Source organism: Conger conger, chromosome 14, assembly GCF_963514075.1.
Source record: "Conger conger chromosome 14, fConCon1.1, whole genome shotgun sequence".
Classification (NCBI taxonomy): domain Eukaryota; kingdom Metazoa; phylum Chordata; class Actinopteri; order Anguilliformes; family Congridae; genus Conger; species Conger conger.
In genome coordinates, this window is record NC_083773.1 from 1,983,242 (window position 1) to 2,003,241 (window position 20,000).

Below are 20,000 nucleotides of genomic sequence, written 5' to 3' on the forward strand. Positions count from 1 at the left end.
CGGAATGCCCTGGAACCGGTATGTTCTGATTCCAGACAGATTCCGGTGAAGTCTCTCAGCGATGGAGGAAATCCAGAGTATCATGTTCTCCCTTTTCTTTTTTTTTTGTCCCCTTCTTTCACCTTGTAAAGAAAATGTCATCCTTATCTTATCCAACATCTACAAGACCAGCCCTTTCTATAGAACTAAGTTTGCATGTGCACATTGTATGTGCATTTTGTTATTTTGTGTGTGTATTTTGTATATTGTGTGTCAGCGTGTTTTGGTTGTGTGAGTGAGTGTATATTGTGTATATTGTTTATATGTGTGCGTGTGTGTATTTTTCTTGTGTGTGTGTTTTCTATATTGTGTGTGAGTGAGTGTATTGTGTGTGTGTGAGTGTATATTGTGTGTGTGAGTGTATATTGTGTGTGTGAGTGTATATTGTGTGTGTGTGAGTGTATATTGTGTGTGTGTGAGTGTATATTGTGTGTGAGTGAGTGTATATTGTGTGTTTGTGTGTGTATGTATTTTTCTATAGTGTGTGTGCCTGTGTGTGCCTGTGTGTGCCTGTGTGTGCCTGTGTGTGCCTGTGTGTGCCTGTGTGTGCCTGTGTGTGCCTGTGCGCGTGTGTGCGCGTGTGTGCGCGTGTGCGCGTGTGCGCGTGTGCGCGTGTGCGCGCTTGTGCGCGTGTGCGCGTGTGCGCGTGTGCGCGCGTGCGTGCGTCTGTGTGTGTGTATTCTCTAGTTTGTGTGTCTGTGTGTGTCTGTGTCTGTGTGTGTGTGTGTGTGTGTGTGTGTGTGTGTGTGTGTGTGTGTGTGTGTGTGTGTGTGTGTGTCTGTGTGTCTGTGTGTCTGTGTCTGTGTCTGTGTGTGTGTCTGTGTGTGTCTGTCTGTGTGTGTGTGTGTGTGTGTGTGTGTGTATTTTTCCAGCAGTCATTGTGATCTCAGCACTGGCGTGTCCTGCTCGGCCCGTGCTGTAGTAAGTTTCGCGTCTGTGGCCGTGACGGCGGGGAAACCACACAGAGCTTTCTCCCCTGCGCTCACACGGCACTTCCTCAAACGGCCCAGAGAGAGTCTCGCGGCCCCGCTGCCCTGAGCACTGAACCCGGGCGCGGGCGGCGCTCCGGCGCCTCTGGAGAGAGAGGGTGTGGAAACCCGTCCCCGCCCTCCCTGCCACCTGGGCCGGGATCCGCGCCCGAGCGCCGGCATTTCCCGCTCTGATTGACAGCGGCTCTAACCAATGGGGACGAGGGGGCGGGGTCGCCCTCCCTGCGCAGGGAGAGGGGGGAAGTGTGAGTGGCGGGGGCAGAGGTGCGCAGAGCGTGGTTACGGGCGCGGCGTGCTCACACGAATCAGGAAGCTCCCGGGCGCCGGCCGGGCCTCAGACGTGCGCAGGTAAGACTGGTGTGACCTGCTGAGGACACGTCAGGCAGGGCGCTGCTCCGCTGGAGCGCCCAGACCTGCAGGCAGGCCTCCGCGGCTCCGCGCTCCTGCTCTGCGCACTGCTTTAAGGTTCGGGGGATTGGGAAAGTCTGCGGCTGGCTTTAACGACCGGCGAGTTTCTGTTTCTGTCGCGCTGTTGCTGGGAAATGTTGTCCGTGTTCTCTAAATTAACCTGTTCTCTAAATTCCCCCGTGGTCGCAGATTTCAGAAGCTCACCGTGGCTTCAAACAATGTACCAAACGGGAGTTTAAAATGCTTCTATTAAATGTGTTAAAATATAAATAGCAAATGAAATGCATTAAAATTCACCTGGTTGTTTTTTTCAATGGAAGATGTTTTTAAGGATTTCTCATCAACGCAATGGGAGATGTTTGCCGCTGCACATCTAGAAATGGAAGTCTTTGGTTGCAGTCTCATTACATTGCATTATTGGCATTTGGCAGACACTCTTATCCAGAGCGACGTACAGTTCATTAGACTAAGCAGGAGACAATCCTCCCCTGGAGCAATGCAGGGTTAAGGGCCAACGCTCAAGGGCCCAACGGCTGTGCGGATGTTATTGTGGCTACCCCCGGGATTCGAACCACCGACTTTGCGTGTCCTCGTCATTAACCTTAACCACTATGCTACAGGCTGCTCCTCATTACTGTAGGAGAAAGCTGCTGTGCTGTTCAGCTGTGTTTTACTGAATGACTTGACTGCAGACGTACATTAGCATTGCTATAGGAGCAGCAGGTGTTCTGAATGACTTGACTGCATCGTTACTTTTGTGTTGCCCTATGAGGAGCAGGTGATACCGAATGACCTCTTGACTGCAGAGCTGCTTCAGAGTTGCACCGAATGACTTCCTTACAGAGCTAAATTAGCGGAGAGTTATGAGGAGCAGCTGTACCACATGACTTCACTGAAGAGCTAGTTTACTGTTCCTCTATGAGCAGTAGTTGTACTGAATGACTTCACTGAAGAGCTAGTTTACTGTTTTTCTATGAGCAGTAGTTACACTGAATGACTTCACTGAAGAGCTAGTTTACTGTTGCTCTATGAGCAGTAGTTATACTGAATGACTTCACTGAAGAGCTAGTTTACTGTTGCTCTATGAGCAGTAGTTATACTGAATGACTTCACCGAAGAGCTAGTTTACTGTTGCTCTATGAGCAGTAGTTATACTGAATGACTTCACTGAAGAGCTAGTTTACTGTTGCTCTATGAGCAGTAGTTATACTGAATGACTTCACCGAAGAGCTAGTTTACTGTTGCTCTATGAGCAGTAGTTATACTGAATGACTTCACTGCTATGAGCAGTAGTTGTACTGAATGACTTCACCGAAGAGCTAGTTTACTGTTGCTCTATGAGCAGTAGTTACACTGAATGACTTCACTGAAGAGCTAGTTTACTGTTGCTCTATGAGCAGTAGTTACACTGAATGACTTCACTGAAGAGCTAGTTTACTGTTGCTCTATGAGCAGTAGTTATACTGAATGACTTCACTGCTATGAGCAGTAGTTGTACTGAATGACTTCACTGAAGAGCTAGTTTACTGTTGCTCTATGAGCAGTAGTTACACTGAATGACTGATCACTGGTGGCGATCAGCTCCAGACCACCTGCGGCTGGGCCAGCTCTGCCACCTGGGTGAGATTAGTGTGAGTGTGGCTTGCCATCAGATGTCACCTGTGCCACAAGCTGGCGTTCGTCTGAGTCCCCCCCCCCCCCTGGCGGGCTGCAGTGTCTGGTGGATTGGCCGTGTAGAAAAAGCTTCAACGATGCACAGCTTCATGTGACCTGCTCCAACCACTGACCGGCTCACCGTGTCCCCCCCCCCGGTTACCTGATTGGTCTGATCACGGTCAGGAGCCAAATGTGATTGGTCAGGTGGAAGCGCTTGCCGCCCCTCCCCCCACGCAGGGCTGAATCTCCAGCAGATTCAGATGGCGGTGCATTAGTCGTGGGCTTTCTGCAGACTGGAGCATCCGTCCATCCGTCCGTCCATCCATTCACTGCTACGCGCCACAGAAAGGCTCAATTAACAGCCCCTCAATGGGAGTGGGCCAGACTCCCGCCCGTGAAGATGAATGAGCCAGGTGCTCGAGTCCCAGTCTGACTGGCGGCTGTCGGTGGAAGCTTAAGACCGGCATGCTGAAAGGACATTAACTCCATTCATTTGGAACGTTAGGCCTTTACCGTCCTCAGTGAGGATCCAACATTAAAAGAGCACCATCATCTCTCTTCATATCGGCCTTTGCGCTGACTTTTTTTTGGCTGACGTATTTTAAGTTGTTTGACAAGGGTGGTGATTTTCATGTCTGCCAGAGGTATGCGGGCTAATTTTATTGCACTGGCCGCAGTTAATTCGGCGTGTGTTCCTGGAAGGCTGATAAGAGTGTGTGTGTGTGTGTGTGTGTGTGTGTGTGTGTGTGTGTGAGAGTGTGAGAGTGTGAGAGTGTGAGAGTGTGAGAGTGTGAGTGTGAGTGTGAGTGTGAGTGTGAGTGTGAGTGTGAGTGTGTGTGTGTGTGTGTGGGCACGTTTGGGCAGGGCAGGTATGTTGGCGCGTGACTATTTGCAGCTCTGGAGCCTCATCAGCGCTGGCGGCTCTGCGTCCTCGCACGTCTCCCGTCTCTCCGACCGGCTCCTGACCGCCGGCATAGTGCGGGCCGCCTGTCGCTGTGTTTGGGAGACTCGGGGTCTCGCGTTCCTCGCGGCGTGACCCGTAATGTTGATCGTACCGGGGAGAACTGGTTTAGCATTGTCCGGGCTTCTGCGTTACGCAGAGCCTTCCTGTATCGGTCAGATCTCACGGGCCGTCGCTGATCCGGTCTCTGTCCCCAGGCCAGATCTGCCTGCGTGGGGATGTCAGTGTTTGTGTCAGCTGACCCGTCTCCATGACGGGAGGCCGCTGCGTTGTGATCACTCGGACAAGGCCTGGCACACAGGCGACCCGTTTGTTTCCGGGTGCAGCTGGTGGCCACAGTTTCCGCGAAACACATGGGAAACGGGGGAAACTGTGGAGGCTCTGAACAGCTCCGTAAATTAAAGAGTTGAGTTTTCAGAGGTGGACTCCTCCCCCACCCGGGTCTCTCAGCTTTCAGTCGCCGCTCCTACTCCAAACACAACGGCCTCGAGTCCAACCCTGTCAATGTTTAACTCCCGGCCCTCCGCAGGTCAAAGTTACACGCTGCAGTCAGAGGAACTTCTTAGAGTCATGGTTCTGCTTTCAGACAATCAACTTCTTCTGGACAATTGAACTGTCTGTGGTCTTTGTTTTGGTTGGTTGATTATTGAGTGTGTTTATTGTCTTTTTTGTTTTTTATCCCTACAGTGTCATTCAAGCGCCGTTACCACTTCCTGTAGATAAGGTAAGAGTTTTGTTTGACTTTCCACGAGTGTGTGTGTGTGTGTGTGTGTGTGTGTGTGTGTGTGTGTGTGTGTGTGTGTGTGTGTGTGTGTGTGTGTGTGTGTGTGTGTGTGTGTGTGTGTGTGTGTGTGTGTGTGTAGGCAGGCAGGCTCACGGGGTAGGCTAAAGTGAGCTCACATCTGAATGCTTTGGCTGATGGCCGGGGTGAAAGTGATGTCTTTTTCAGTGTGATACTCTAAACATCTGCGTTTCCTCATTAAGGAACGCTTCCCTCATCAAATGTGTCCCGGAGTTTTCTCCACAAACGTGAGCTCCCTCCTCCGGTTTCCCTCTGACCGCCGTTCCCCCAGTCCCACCACAGCGACGCGGTTCTCTTCAGCCCAGCTGAAGGGCGGAAACTTATTCAGTAACACTTTTCCCTCAACCCTGCGACATAAGGCTGACACGACACTGTCGTACACACAACGGCAGCTGCCACAAGATGGCATAACAGATGATGTCAGTTCATGTTGTGTAGTGTGTTGCCACTTACTCTCGCACATTCTTAGCTTGCCATTGCATCTCCAGTGTCATTTTTTTTTAATTGAAATTGAGAACGTAATACGTGGTTACGGAGTCCATACAGGCTCACACACTGGAGGGGCTCCAGCACTGCACCGATCCTATTATTGTGTATGTTTTTATTGGGTGGACCGAGGGTTAGTGGTCTCTTGGTGGATGGCGTAACCACGAGGAATGTTCCGGAAGGTTTTTGACGCCTCTTTGCAGGTGGCTTAACTCCAGCTCTGATTGAAGTGCTGATCCCAGCGCAGCTCCGAGCAGCGTCAGTGTCTCGCTCCGGCGTCTCGCTCCGGCGTCTCGCTCCGGCGTCTCGCTCCGGCGTCTCGCTCCGGCGTCTCGCTCCGGCGTCTCGCTCCGGCGTCGACCGTGTGGCCCGTTTGAGGGGGCGCGCTGAGGATCGGCCCCGGCTGTCTCCGGCGAAGCCTGTCGCTCTGTCCTGTACTCCGCCCTGACGCCCCCCGCAGCGCCGTGTCTCCCCCTGCCAGATGGCGCTTGTTTTTTGGGGAAGGGGGGCGGCGAGGACGTGGCTGTCCGAGTGGCCCGCTGCACGGGCTGAACGCGTTAGAGAGAGCAAACTGAACCCCCATTTCAGCTCCTCTCCCTCTCTGGGATCCGCACTCCCCCCCCCCCCTCGCCAGCTTGTTTGGGTTTTCTGTAGAACCCAAACGACCCAAGAGAAGGCCATCACCCCTCTGACCTGGCCTGCAGCTCGTCAGCCAGCTCTGTGTGAAAGGAGACCATCCTTTGTCAGTTATTGGCAGATGTTGCCAAGACCTGGGTCAATGACGTATTTTAAATATTTTATTACTGGTAAAATTCAGTTATAAAAACTGTTGGAGTGAACGGAAATGTACTGGCATGTTACATAATTCAGTTGTGAATGCTAGTGACCTTTATTTAGAATATCTAAGAGAATTTTAACAACGTGCAGTGCGTCGAGTAATAAAGAAAAGTACGCTATTTGCCCAACGTCTCGATGTATGATCTGGTCAGCTGCAGACCGTAGTGGAGTTTCCCTGCTCAACCCTGTGGAATCATGGGAGCTCCAGGTGTTTTGGTCATCATGGGGAGGGCAGCCAGGCCCTCGGAGCTGAGCGATCGAGGGGGAGGTGGGGGTACGGCTGAACCCGAGTCCCTTCGGGACGTGGAGGCCAGTGTTTCTGCGGTTTCGGGCCTTCAGGACGGAGCGGCTTCCTGAAGACTCCAGGAGGGAGGATCGTGATGGATCTGCCGTGGAGAGGAGGGCGTGTCCGGGCCCCGTGTGCGGTCTCTGTCAGTCCACTTTGAGGAACGGGCGGGGTTGGGCTGGAGGCGGCCTGTGTGAGCAGCATGCGGGGACGCCGGAGCGCTTTCTGCCCGCAGTGCTCCTGGGGGGGCCACGCCCGTGTGAACCCACCGTGTTGATCTTCCTCTGATTCAGACGGGGTCCCCTCAGTGTGATAATGTGGAGCCGGGGCCCTCTGTCTGTAGGGCTCTCTGTCTGTGGAGCTCCTGTCTGTAGGGCTCTGTCTGTGGGGCCCTCTGTCTGTGGGGCCCTCTGTCTGTGGAGCTCCTGTCTGTAGGGCTCTGTCTGTGGGGCTCTCTGTCTGTGGAGCTCTGTCTGTGGGGCCCTCTGTCTGTGGGGCCCTCTGTCTGTGGGGCCCTCTGTCTGTGGGGCCCTCTGTCTGTGGAGCCCTCTGTCTGTGGAGCTCCTGTCTGTAGGGCTCTGTCTGTGGGGCTCTCTGTCTGTGGGGCCCTCTGTCTGTGGGGCCCTCTGTCTGTGGGGCCCTCTGTCTGTGGAGCTCTCTCTCTGTGGAGCTCTGTCTGTGGAGCTCTCTGTCTGTGGAGCTCTCTCTGCTGCACACACAGTTTACAGCCTCTTGCCGCTTACACAACACTAACCACAGCGGCCCTGAGGCAGACTTCATTAAGAAATTACACTGAAAGGACAGCTTTCACATCTGCTCCACGCTCTGGAGCTGTGCCGTCAGCAGCTGCAGACAATCTCCTGCACTATATCTGTCACATAAATTAATATATATGTGTGTGTGTGTGTGTGTGTGTGTGTGTGTGAACCCTGTCTGTTAGTACTTTGTAACTCCTCCTCGGGCAACTATAACCGCTTGTAATCACTTCCTGTAGTCAGCTAAGACACTTTCAATTCTCGCTTTTGGAATTTTCCCCTTTCCACCTAGCAGAACACCTCTAGCTCAGAAATATTCTTCTTGTAAAAAAAAATGTAAAGAAAAGGCGATCTTGCTTTAAATTGTGCAGAAGGGTATCATGTTTAACTCTGTACCATTTAAGAGTTCAGGTTTGCTTTCGATCACATACACATTCATTGTAACAGCCTGGCCTGCCCAAATTTTTGCACCCCACTGTATATAGAGTTTGCATGCACACATTGCCTATTTGTGTGGATCCTTACCTCTGAGAGATTGTTGTTCGAGTGGGTATGGGCTGTGTATCTCCGGTCGATGAATGGGGCTGGGTTGTTGGGCTGTGTATCTCCGGTCGATGAACGGGGCTGGGTTGTTGTGCTGGGTTAAACGATCAGTAAATCCCGACACATTCCTGGTTGGCGTGTGGCCTGGGTTTGTTGCGGTAGGAATGTTTTCAGTAACCCTGTTTGACGTCAGTTTCCTCTCTCCCTGCAGGTTGCCGCTAACACGCCCAGCATGTATTCTCAGGAGCTGTTTCAGCTGTCTCAGTACCTGCAGGTATGGCTCCACACTGCCCTCTGCAGGCCGCCCTGCGTCTCTGCGCCCTCCTGCTGGTCACGTGCTCCCCTGACATCATCTCACTTTGTTGTTCTGTTTTTCCCGAAGGAAACATTCCTTCCAAAATGCGTATGTTGCCTGCCTTTAGTGTTTAGACATGTTTTATTCCAATTATAGTTTGAAGTTTTTTTCATAATTTTTTTTTTTTTTGTCATGCTCAGCAAAACTACCCACAACTCCTCAATGTCATGTACGACTACCTTCCCTTGCAATTAACTTTGGGCACATGCTTACGAGCTAGTACATGTGCGTGCGTGCGTGCGTGCGTACACCAGCGCGTTTACGCAGTGCGTGCGTGTGCGTGCGTGTGCGTGCGTGTGCGTGCGTGTGCGTGCGTGTGCGTGCGCGTGCGTGCATGTGTGTTGACGCAGTGTGTGTTGACGCAGTGTGTGTGCCCCTGTCCCTCAGGAGGCTCTGCACCGGGAGCAGATGCTGGAGCAGAAGCTGGCCACACTGCAGCGGCTGCTGGCCAGCACACAGGAGGCCTCCGAGAGCAGCTGGCAGGTACCACATACCCCCTACTGCCCCCTACTGCCCCCTACTACCCTCTACTGCCCCCTACTACCCTCTACTGCCCCCGACTACCCACTAATGCCCCCCTACTGCCCCCTACAACCCTCTACTGCCCCCTACAACCCACTAATGCCCCCCTACTGCCCCCTACAACCCTCTACTGCCCCCGACTACCCACTAATGCCCCCCTACTGCCCCCTACAACCCTCTACTGCCCCCGACTACCCACTAATGCCCCCCTACTGCCCCCTACTACCCTCTACTGCCCCTGACTACCCCCTACTACCCTCTACTGCCCCCGACTACCCACTAATGCCCCCCTACTGCCCCCTACAACCCTCTACTGCCCCCGACTACCCACTAATGCCCCCCTACTGCCCCCTACAACCCTCTACTGCCCCCGACTACCCACTAATGCCCCCCTACTGCCCCCTACAACCCTCTACTGCCCCCGACTACCCACTAATGCCCCCCTACTGCCCCCTACTACCCTCTACTGCCCCTGACTACCCCCTACTACCCTCTACTGCCCCCGACTACCCACTAATGCCCCCCTACTGCCCCCTACTACCCTCTACTGCCCCCGACTACCCACTAATGCCCCCCTACTGCCCCCTACTACCCTCTACTGCCCCCGACTACCCACTAATGCCCCCCTACTGCCCCCTACTACCCACTAATGCCCCCCTACTGCCCACTAATACCATCCTACTGCTCCCCTACGACCCACTAATGCCCCCCTACTGCCCTCTAATACCACCCTACTGCCCCCTACTACCCACTAATGCCCCCTACTACCCACTAATGCCCCCTATTACCCACTAATACCCCCCTACTGCCCCCCTACTACCCTCTAATGCCCCCCTACTACCCACTAATACCCCCCTACTGCCCCCCTACTACCCATAACTATCCATTACTGCCCCCCTACTATCCATTACTGCCCCCGTCTTACCCCCTACTGCCCCCCTCTTACCCCCTACTGCCCACTAATACCCCCCTACTATCCACTAATACCCCCCTCCTACCCATTACTGCCCCCCTCTTACCCCCTCTTACCCACTAATACCCCCATCTTACCACCAAACCCTCATTTATGCCCTCCCCCTTCTGGATGGTGATCCTTGTCCCATTGAGTGGTGTTAGCGTTCAGTGTGTTAGCGCCCTGCTCTGTGTCCTTTAGGCTTTGATAGATGAAGACCGGCTCCTATCCAGGCTGGAAGTCATGGGGAACCAGCTGCAAGCTTACTCAAAAGTAAGTCTCATTGAGTGTGGAGTTACAGTACAGACGCCCGTATGGACAAACATGCCGGTGTACGTTCTTATGAAACGGTTCACATTGTGCTTGCTGAACTGCCTGTAGGGGAGTGTGCGCGTCTCATATTTGAGCTGCTGACTTTTTCCAGAACCAAACGGAAGACGGCATCCGCAAGGAGCTGGTCGCCTTACAGGAGGACAAACACAACTACGAGACGACAGCCAAAGAGTCCCTGAGGCGGGTACTTCAGGAGAAGATCGAGGTGGTCCGGAAACTGTCCGAGGTGGAGGTGAGCTCGCCAGCTCCCCCTACAGGCCGGAGGTGGTCGGCACGCCTGGGCCAGCCATGTTTCAAATACTTGAAGTTCCTGTAAATTACAACTAATTTGATTGTATATTTTGATAAAATGTATGTTATGGTTTTATATACACCGGCATCAAAGGTGTCATTTCATGGTGTATATCTTTGTCTCCAGCCTGGCGTATAGACACTGAATATGTGTGTGTGTGTGTGTGTGTGTGTGTGTTGCAGAGGAGTCTCAGTAACACAGAGGATGAATGTACTCATCTGAAAGAGATGAACGAACGCACACGGGAGGAGCTCAGAGAGCTGGCTAACAAGTACAATGGAGCGGTCAACGAGATCAAGGACCTGACAGACAAGATAAAGGCACGTGTGATTTCCGCGTGTGTTTGTGTGTGTACTCAGTGTTCTGTGCATGTGTGTTTACCGAGGTGTTGTGTGTGTATGCTCAATGTGTGTCGTACCATGTTTGTATGCGTCTAAGTTGTGTTGAGGTGTGTGTGTGTGTATGCGCGTAACTGTGTGTACATACGTAACTGTGTGTGTGTGTGTAACTGTGTGTGTGTGTTTGTATGTGTGTAACTGTGTGTGTGTGTGTGTGTGTGTGTAAATATGTGTGTGTAACTGTACCGTATGTGTGTGTGTAAATGTGTGTGTGTGTGTGTAACTGTGCTGTGTGCGTGCGTGTGTGTAACTGCTGTATGTGTGTGTATGTGTATATATATATAACGGTGCTGTGTGTGTGTAACTGCTGTGCCGTGTGTGTGTATATATATATATATATGTGTGTGTGTGTGTGTGTGTGTGTGTGTATATATATAACGGTGCCGTGTGTATGTGTGTGTGTGTATACAACGGTGCTGTGTGTGTGTGTGTGTGTGTGTGTGTGTATAACGGTGCCGTGTGTGTGTGTGTGTGTGTGTGTATATATATATATATATGTGTGTGTGTGTGTGTGTGTGTGTGTGTGTATATATATATATATATGTGTGTGTATATATATATATAACGGTGCCGTGTGTATGTGTGTATGTGTATGTGTATGTGTGTTTGTGTGTGTATATATAACGGTGCCGTGTGTATGTGTGTATGTGTATGTGTGTGTGTATATATAACGGTGCCGTGTGTATGTGTGTGTGTGTATATAACGGTGCTGTGTGTGTGTGTGTAACTGTGTGTGTGTGTTTGTATGTGTGTAACTGTGTGTGTGTGTGTGTGTGTGTGTGTGTGTAAATGTGTGTAACTGTACCGTATGTGTGTGTGTAAATGTGTGTGTGTGTGTAACTGTGCTGTGTGCGTGCGTGCGTGTGTGTGTGTAACTGCTGTATGTGTGTGTATATATATATATATATATAACGGTGCCGTGTGTATGTGTGTATGTGTATGTGTGTGTGTATATGTATATATAACGGTGCCGTGTGTGTGTAGCTGGCGGAGGGCCGGCAGGAGGAGCTGTCTCAGAAGGGGCAGAGTGAGAAGAAGGAGCTGCAGCTGCGGATAGAGGAGATGGAGGAGAAGGAGCAGGCGCTCCAGGCCCGCATCGAGGCCCTGCAGGCCGACAACGACTTCACCAACGAGCGCCTCACCGCCCTGCAAGGTGCGCCCCCCGCAGGCCGGGCACGGCACTGCACTCCGCCCGCACCTCACTGCTCCCCGCACCTCACACCTCACACCTCACACCTCACACCTCACCCCTCACACCTCACACCTCACCCCTCACCCCTCACCCCTCACCCCTCACACCTCACCCCCCAGTGACAGGGCCTGCTACAGTGCATGGGGTTTCAATACCACTGTCCTACACGGGGTTATGGTCCCAGAGAGCAGTCAGAGCTGTGCATGCTGGTGCGACACTTGAGTTTAGAGGAGGTCCAGGTCCCAGGCTGCTTCAGCAGTGTGAGGAGAGCCAGGCTGCTTCAGCAGTGTGAGGAGAGCCAGGCTGCTTCAGCAGTGTGAGGAGAGCCAGGCTGCTTCAGCAGTGTGAGGAGAGCCAGGCTGCTTCAGCAGTGTGAGGAGAGCCAGGCTGCTTCAGCAGTGTGAGGAGAGCCAGGCTGCTTCAGCAGTGTGAGGAGAGCCAGGCTGCTTCAGCAGTGTGAGGAGAGCCAGGCTGCTTCAGCAGTGTGAGGAGAGCCAGGCTGACTGCTCTCCTGCTGGTGGGGTGGCCTGGGATGCATGAACGGCGCTGGAGCCTGTGTCTGATTGCCCCTGCTCTGTAGTCACCCCCACCCAATGTTCTGGTTGTCGTTTACAGTCCGTTTAGAGCAACTGCAGGAGAAAAACGTAAAGGAGAACAACAGCTTGGGTGAGTGTGTTAGCGCCCCTGCTAATGTGGCTCTGCTCCCCCTGCACTAACCCTGGCATGAGCGCCTCTCTCTCTCTTCCTCTCTTCCTCTCTCTCTCCCTCTCTCTCCCTCTCTCTCCCTCTCTCTCCCTCTCTCTCCCTCTCTCTCTCTCTCCCTCTCTCTCCCTCTCTCTCTCTCTCCCTCTCTCCCTCTCTCTCCCTCTCTCTCTCTCTCTCTCCCTCTCTCTCCCTCTCTCTCCCTCTCTCTCTCTCGCTCTCTCTGTCGCTCTCGCTCTCTCTCTCTCTCTCTCCCCCTCTCCCTCTCTCTCTCTCCCCCTCTCCCTCTCTCTCTCTCTCTCTCTCTCTCTCTCTCTCTGTCTCCCTCTCCCGCTCTCTCTCTCTCTCTCTCTCTCCCTCTCCCTCTCTCCCTCTCTCTCTCTCTGTCTCCCTCTCCCGCTCTCTCCCCCTCTCTCTCTCTCTCTCTCTCTCTCTCTCTCCCTCTCCCTCTCTCCCTCCTTCTCTCTCTGTCTCTCCCTCTCTCTCTCTCTCCCTCCTTCTCTCTCCCCTCTCCCTGTGTTGTCTCCAGCTCTGTGTCTGGCTCGACCCTCTGCTTCCTCACGGACCTGTCCGTTCAGAACTCACGGTGCTGTTCGGCTTCTCTCTGGTGTGGGCCGGGTCGTTCCAGTCAGTGGGAGGGTGTCCGGGCGACCTGTCTGGCACAGTTTGCGGTCGTTTATTTCCTCTGGACCAACGGCTTCCTCTTATATTAACAGGAAGGACCCGTTTCTATATCTCCCCTCGCGTTACGTAAAGGCAGACTGCAGGAGCTTGTGCAATGCATATTCAGTAGAGTACGTTGTTGTGGTGGCAGAGCAGTGTGTGGCAGTACTCGGTGTGTGGCAGTACTCGGTGTGTGGCAGTACTCAGTCTGTGGCAGTACTCAGTGTGTGGCAGTACTCAGTGTGCGGCAGTACTCAGTGTGCGGCAGTACTCAGTGTGCGGCAGTACTCAGTGTGCGGCAGTACTCAGTGTGCGGCAGTACTCAGTGTGCGGCAGTACTCAGTGTGCGGCAGTACTCAGTGTGCGGCAGTACTCAGTGTGCGGCAGTACTCCGTGTGCGTTGGCGTGTGTGTTGTGAAGCGCACAGCCTCCAGGGGGCAGCAGTCCAGCCTGGGCCTCCTGCCTGGGAAAGCTTGCCCTTGCAGGCAGCAGCGGTGACCACCAGGGGGCCCCGTCTCCCCTGGCTCTCCGACTCTTATGGGTCCGATGCAGCAGGCAGGCCGCTATGCGCGATCGTGCGGGCCTATGTTTAGCTCCTGTCGCGAGGACGTTTCAATTCTCGAGGCCTCGAGTGAAATTCTGCTCCCTAGTCCATAACGGGCGGAGCGGGGAGCTGCTCGGAGCTAAAATGGGGGGTGATCCGGAGTGGGTTCAGGAGCGGTTGTGCGTGCGCAGAACACGCTGTGGAGCTGAGCGTTCAGTCTCCCCGCCGTGGGGTCGACACGGAGTGCTGCTGTGCACTGCGAAGGCGAATGTGTGGGTCAGAGGTCAGAGGTCAGAGGTTAAAGGGCTGGTGTTGGTGCCCGACTGCATTCCTCCAGCAGACTCTCTGGCGAGGTTGAGGGACGAGCCGGCAGGCGTCCGGGCCCCTTGGTCTGGGTTGGGTTACCGTCGGTAGCGCTCGTGTATGTAATGTAATGGTGTTGTGTAACGGGACGGTGAATTGCGCTCTTGCGAAGGGATGGGCCTGAAATTCATATCACAATATTGTTCACATAATCAAATAAGGATGTGGCACAGCTTCAGGTCTGAGTGCTGACCGATGACATCACCCCACAGTCCCGCCGGCCCTGAAAGCCCTGTCTGATGGTGGGGATGCACACGGGTTTCTTGGCCAGAGCACTAATGTGTGGTGGCTGTAGCACTTCTCTCTTTAAATGATAAATGGTTGGCATTTATTCAGCTCTATACAATTGATGCTTCTCCATTCACCCATTCATAGACACACTCACACACCGACGGCGATTGGCTGCCATGCAAGGCACCAATCGGCTCATCAGGAGCATTTGGGGGTTAGGTGTCTTGCTCAGGGACACTTCGACACACCCGGGCAGGATCGAACCGGCAACCCTCCACCTGCCAGATGACCACTCTTACCTCCTGAGCCAATGTCGCAAATGTTTAGCAGACATTTTGGGGGAAGCAAATATCATGAATATCGTGCCATGGGACTATGATGTGTCCAATAGTATAATGTTTTGTGAAACGTTTTGCAACTTAATGGTTTCATGCCCCATGTAGTTGTCAAAACTTTTTTTTGAAAATGGTGAATTGCGACAACTATATAACTGCATAATTTAGTGCGCCACACCATTCCACTGCATGCGAAAAGCAGCGTTTTGGTTTTGAATCTTTGTTCCTCTGCTCCAAGTCCTGTTTCACCCACTGAGCTGAGTCTGGTCACCATGCTCTGGCCCTGTGGCTCTCCTGTCTGGCCAATACCAGGCCTCTCATGGTTCAGGCTGCGTTGGGGCCGCTTCAGGAATCTTCCAGAAAAGAGCACCACGCTTGGTTTTATGTTCTGTGAAATTGGTTTGTCTGGAGATCTGTGCAAAACAAGGGTAAATGCCCAATGGGCTTGATTTCCAACACTCATAAAGGCTACTGTAAACAAAGAATTGTCAAGTGAAAACGGGACAAAGACGTTAGTTTCTGGAGAAGTGGATCTGTCTCTAAAGGGTCCAGTGTAGCTGCAGGATGGTTCTTCCTGAATTCATCTGTGTGCTTTGGTTCTTGGAGAGCGCTCATACAGTCCAAAACTAATTCAAATAGTTTGCCCTAGATTAGATCCACTGTACAATTTTTAGCATGGGCATGGGTCCAGACCCAGGTTCTGTTCACTGGGCCCTGCAGGGAAATGTGCGACTCTGTTCCACATCAGACTGCCTCGTACAGCTCCTCATTAGTGTGTGACGGCAAAGTGCTTCAGACCGCTCCTGAACGCCCCTGAAGGAAGGACCCTCTTCACAGTTCTGCTCATCGTGCGTAAACTGACTATGGAAACCAAACAGAACAAAGGTATTTATAAGATAAAGAGGGGGGAATGCTGTTCTGTGTTCAGCACAGGGAGATGAGATGTGTTCTGACTCGCACACTGCTTTTATCGTTCTTTTTGGCGTTTTATCTGTTTCAACATTCATATTCCCGCTTATTTTTGACTTATTAGGGTTTATCATTCACGGCCACATTTGTCTTTGTCTAATTTCCTGTGGCTAGCTTCCGTTTAGTTCTTTGTGGTTGTCCTCCTGCGCCTGCCTGGCTTGGTCTCTCTGGCGGTGGGAGGAGAGGGGAATGTTCTCCACAGTGAGGTAGTGTGTGGTCAGTCTCATGACTTGGCTCACGCGTAGGGACACCGGCTGCTTCTCCTGCACCTCCCATGTGTCGGGTATTTTACGCATTTATTCATTCATGTATTTTTAAACGGTTGCCGAGGTTCCCTCTCGACACGGTCATCTCGACTCTGCCTTGTTTGACGGCTCCACTGTGAATCTGCTTTCTAAATGCGTGTCTCCCGAATTCAAGGTCTAAATATAGGAGGTGTCTGGGTTCTGCATGACGCACCTCTTGTCTTTTTTTCTGTTTTTATCTCTTTCACCCTTTGGGGGCTTCTTGTGGTCTCATTTTAATGAAATGTTTTAAGTATTTGAGGTTTCTTATGGTAAGGTTTGAATGGTAATGGCGTCTGTGTTTCCTTCTGTATGTGAATTTATTGCTCTGTGATAATAGGCCCGTATATTAATCTATTAAAATGTGTCGTATATGCAGTGTCTCACAGAAATGAGCTCATGTACAGTGATAACGGGGAGTGGTTATGATGTGTCTACCATGTTTTGTATGCGCTGTGTAGCTCTCTGTCGCTAAATCCATGTCCTCTCTGCTCCACTTTGGACCACATAGCCACAGATTCAGCTGATATGGCCTGATAAGAATCCGTTATAAAGGCTAACAAAGAGATATGGGCTAACAAAGTTCGTTCAAATTTGGCTGACATCATTTTGACTGGCCCTATCTCTTGCTGTGGGTCATAGAGAAATTGTTCCTTTGTCACTGTATCGGCCTTCACTTATAAGTGTATATTGTTTATGCCCCAAAATAAAAGCTAACGGCATTATCAGTGATTATGATCTTTCAGTTTGATTGGCACAAAAAAAAAACCTGTATTTGAAAATGGATTACATACATTTTCACCCAATTTAGATTAGGTTACAATGGTTATAATGGTAGATCACGTTATAATGTCAACACCAGCTCCAGAAAAAATGGTCTGGGATATTTGGGAGATATATTTGGGTCCTTGTGTGCTTTCATATTTAAGAGGAACACTTTCTTGTCCCAAACAGCTGTGAAGCAGTTGAAAGAGGCTGTGGATTCCTCGCTGACCAAGATCCCGAACTTCGACGGTGAGTCGAACCTCTGTTCCTGGGGTGTCTGCCAAGACACTTCAGAGCAGAGTGCAGTCTGCGGGGGGGGCGGGGGGGAAACTTTCTAAAATTGGCCCTGTGGTCTCCAGCTGTTCCTGCTCACCCAAGCCTGGGTGTCCCTGCGGTTGTCTCTCGATCCATGACTGAGTTCAGCTCCACGATGCACACACTCGCACATATACGTCTGTACTCAAACAGTTCACATGTAGTTACAGTGCAAGCTCTCAGCTTTTATTAGAGGTTATTTATTTATTAATTTTCATTTTGGTTTCACCATGTTGAGAAGTACACTTTCTAAACGTAGACCCCGCCCCCCCCCATTTCTGGGCACCATAATGTTTGGGACAAATCGCTTCACGTGTGTAAATGATAAGTCTGATTGTTTTAAACGGTATAGTTTAGTGCAGTTATAAGGTGGCTTTCAGAGTGTAGTCTAGTTTTGATTGCCTTTGGAGTCTGTTATTGGTGTTTGAGAACATGAGGACCAGAGTTGTGCCTACTATGAATGTCCAGGAAGCCATTTAGACAAAAGCGAAAGCAAGGCTGAACGTTTAGAAGAAAACAACCGAGTCAACCCGTGTTTCTCAGAGCCAAAAACTGGAAACCTCTTGTCATTCCATCAATCCGTATAACCATGACTGGTATTATTGGAGTATAGGTGACTCAGTGGAGTTTAGATAACCATGACTGGTGTTATACAGTCCCCTCCAAAAGTATTGGAACAGCAAGGCCAGTTCCTTTGCTTTGCAATACACTGAATACATTTGGGGTTGAGATGAAAAGATGAATATGAGACCAGAGTTCATAATTTCATTCTTTGTTTCCTGGTATTGTCTTAAACTACTTAGAACATAGCACTTTCAGTATCAGAGTCTATAGCAAATACAAAGGAATTGACCTTTCTGTTCAAATACTTTTGGGGGTAGACTCTATTACCAAAGCGAGTTTCTCATTTTTGCTTCTTGGTAGAGGTTAATTCTCATTCTTGGCACGCCTTTGGCAGGTTTTGTAGATTGTGTGCGTGCCAGCGTGTCCAAATGATGCAGCATATTTGTCTATCAATGCGAGCGTTCTCTCCGTGTGTAGGCTGGAGCTCCAGGATTCTGTTTGGCAGAAACTAGCAGGGTCTGTTAGCTTGCTGCCTGGCTTCAGTATGAAATGTGTTTTTTTTAACAGCCTCTGACTAATCTAATCTTATCTTGTTGAATTTACATCTTTAGAACTATTAATTCAAATGAATAGTCTGAGTGTGGCTCACGTCAGTTAGTCAGCAAGGCCTGTTAGTCCTCTTAGTCATGCCTAAAACAGCTGTTGGGTGTGTTGCTTAGCAATAAGCGATGTCATCGCTCTCCTGACATGGTGGGGCACTGTTGGAGAGTTCAAAAACGTCCATGGCAACAAGGCTGTTTCTGTTTACTCATTTGGCAGAAGCGTGTCTTCTGAATTGGAGATTACAATGCAGAAATACAATTTTAAGTGTAAATGCAAAGTTGATGCCTTTTTTGGTTCTGTTTCACTCCTTATCGTCCCAAGTCTTTTGTTGAGACGCCCCTCGTTGAGCAGTTATTCTGTTCCTGCCCGAATGTAATGTTTAAGTGTTGTAACATACTGTATACGTGTTGTTCTTCTAGCTTCAGTTGGTGACGATGCTTATTATTTTATAAACTTATTCAATGTTGGTGGGAGGTTAGAGGGGCACACCTGAATCTCAGTCTGAAGATGTATTATTTATATGCGATATTTTATTTATATATTATATCTCTTTCTGCTTGAAGACGTTATCGACGCTCACCTCCAAAACAACCAGATGTCTGAGGAGAACAGCCCGGAGAGACTGAAAGGTAGGGTTCCTGGAGGGGTGAAGACTGTGTGTCACTGGAAGCCCTCGGGTTTTGCACACCGCACAAAAGGCCTGTTTTGCCAGCCGAAGCTATTTTTAGCAGAATGCTTCGGTCGTTTGGTTCAGATCACGTCTTTTTATAAACCTACAGGAACTCATTAAATCTCCCCGTTGGATTGACGGGAAATTGGTTCAGTGCACTGGACTTGTTCAGGGCACGCGGGCGCTATATATTTATAAATCCATTTCCTGCCTAATCCCCCCACACACACACACACACACACACACCTCTTTGGTTCTGAGGTCTGGGTAATGTTTCAAACCACAAGCCGTTGGCTTATACGTTTCACTCAGCCGGTTTTGAATCTGCATGTTCGTGAACGTACACACCACTTCGGTGGGCCCAGTGGAGATTTAACACATCGGTGGATCCCACCGCTCTTCACCTCTGCATGCTGTAGTCCGATTGGCGTGTTTCAATCCTTTGTAACTGTAGTTTCTCTCAACAGCTAAACTTATTGATGATGTGCATCACCAGAATGCCATGGATGAGAATAAGCTTGTAAAAGGTTTGCTTTTGCACGTTTGTCTTACTGCGCATGCATCTGGTATGATGACTGCTACTGTTGATGAATATGGTTTGTTGTTTTGTTGGACATTTGAACCACACGACTGACACATTATATTTTTGCCATTGCATGCCAATCTGTGGCACGCGCTCACAGGATTCAGGAGTGCAAACCAGAGGGGTACAGGAACAAGAACCGTGTCTGTGTGTGTCTGTGTGTGTCTGTGTGTGTCTGTGTGTGTCTGTGTGTGTCTGTGTGTGTCTGTGTGTGTCTGTGTGTGTCTGTGTGTGTCTGTGTGTGTCTGTGTCTGTCTGTGTCTGTCTGTGCACATGTTTGTTATGAGATGGGTGGTTGAGGTTGCTTTACCCTGCTCTTTTAGTGTCTGCCTCAGTGTTTGGCCCTGGTTCCAGGAGCACCCGCCCAGACTCTGCCCCGTTCCCAACACAGGACGTTTAGTGCGCAGCTTCTGATTGGCTGCAGCTTTTCATGCAGCCTTTGTTGTGAGCCACAAGGCTCAGCTGTGTCCCTGTAGCCCTGACGGTCTGTAGTGTCCCTGGAGCCCTGACGGTCTGTAGTGTCCCTGTTGCCCTGACGGTCTGTAGTGTCCCTGTTGCCCTGACGGTCTGTAGTGTCCCCGTCACCCTGCGGAGAGAGAGGAC

At 51.0% G+C, this 20,000-nt stretch overlaps 1 protein-coding gene across 8 annotated transcripts in view; it reads left to right on the plus strand.

Moving 5' to 3' along the window:
* The window catches only part of slmapa (sarcolemma associated protein a), an 80,171-nt gene that overhangs the window by 39,559 nt on the left and 20,612 nt on the right, over window positions 1-20,000 (plus strand). For 3 of the 8 annotated variants that reach the window (XM_061221033.1, XM_061221034.1, XM_061221038.1), the window contains 11 exons: window positions 4,741-4,777; window positions 7,974-8,036; window positions 8,505-8,600; window positions 9,793-9,864; window positions 10,016-10,156; window positions 10,399-10,536; window positions 11,599-11,767; window positions 12,422-12,472; window positions 16,852-16,911; window positions 18,708-18,773; window positions 19,282-19,341. In XM_061221033.1, coding sequence (XP_061077017.1) covers window positions 4,741-4,777; window positions 7,974-8,036; window positions 8,505-8,600; window positions 9,793-9,864; window positions 10,016-10,156; window positions 10,399-10,536; window positions 11,599-11,767; window positions 12,422-12,472; window positions 16,852-16,911; window positions 18,708-18,773; window positions 19,282-19,341 — 953 coding nt within the window. Of the gene's footprint in view, window positions 1-1,328; window positions 1,377-4,740; window positions 4,778-7,973; window positions 8,037-8,504; window positions 8,601-9,792; window positions 9,865-10,015; window positions 10,157-10,398; window positions 10,537-11,598; window positions 11,768-12,421; window positions 12,473-16,851; window positions 16,912-18,707; window positions 18,774-19,281; window positions 19,342-20,000 lie in introns of those variants that run through there. The other 5 variants (XM_061221036.1, XM_061221040.1, XM_061221039.1 and 2 more) reach the window with 4 other exon arrangements.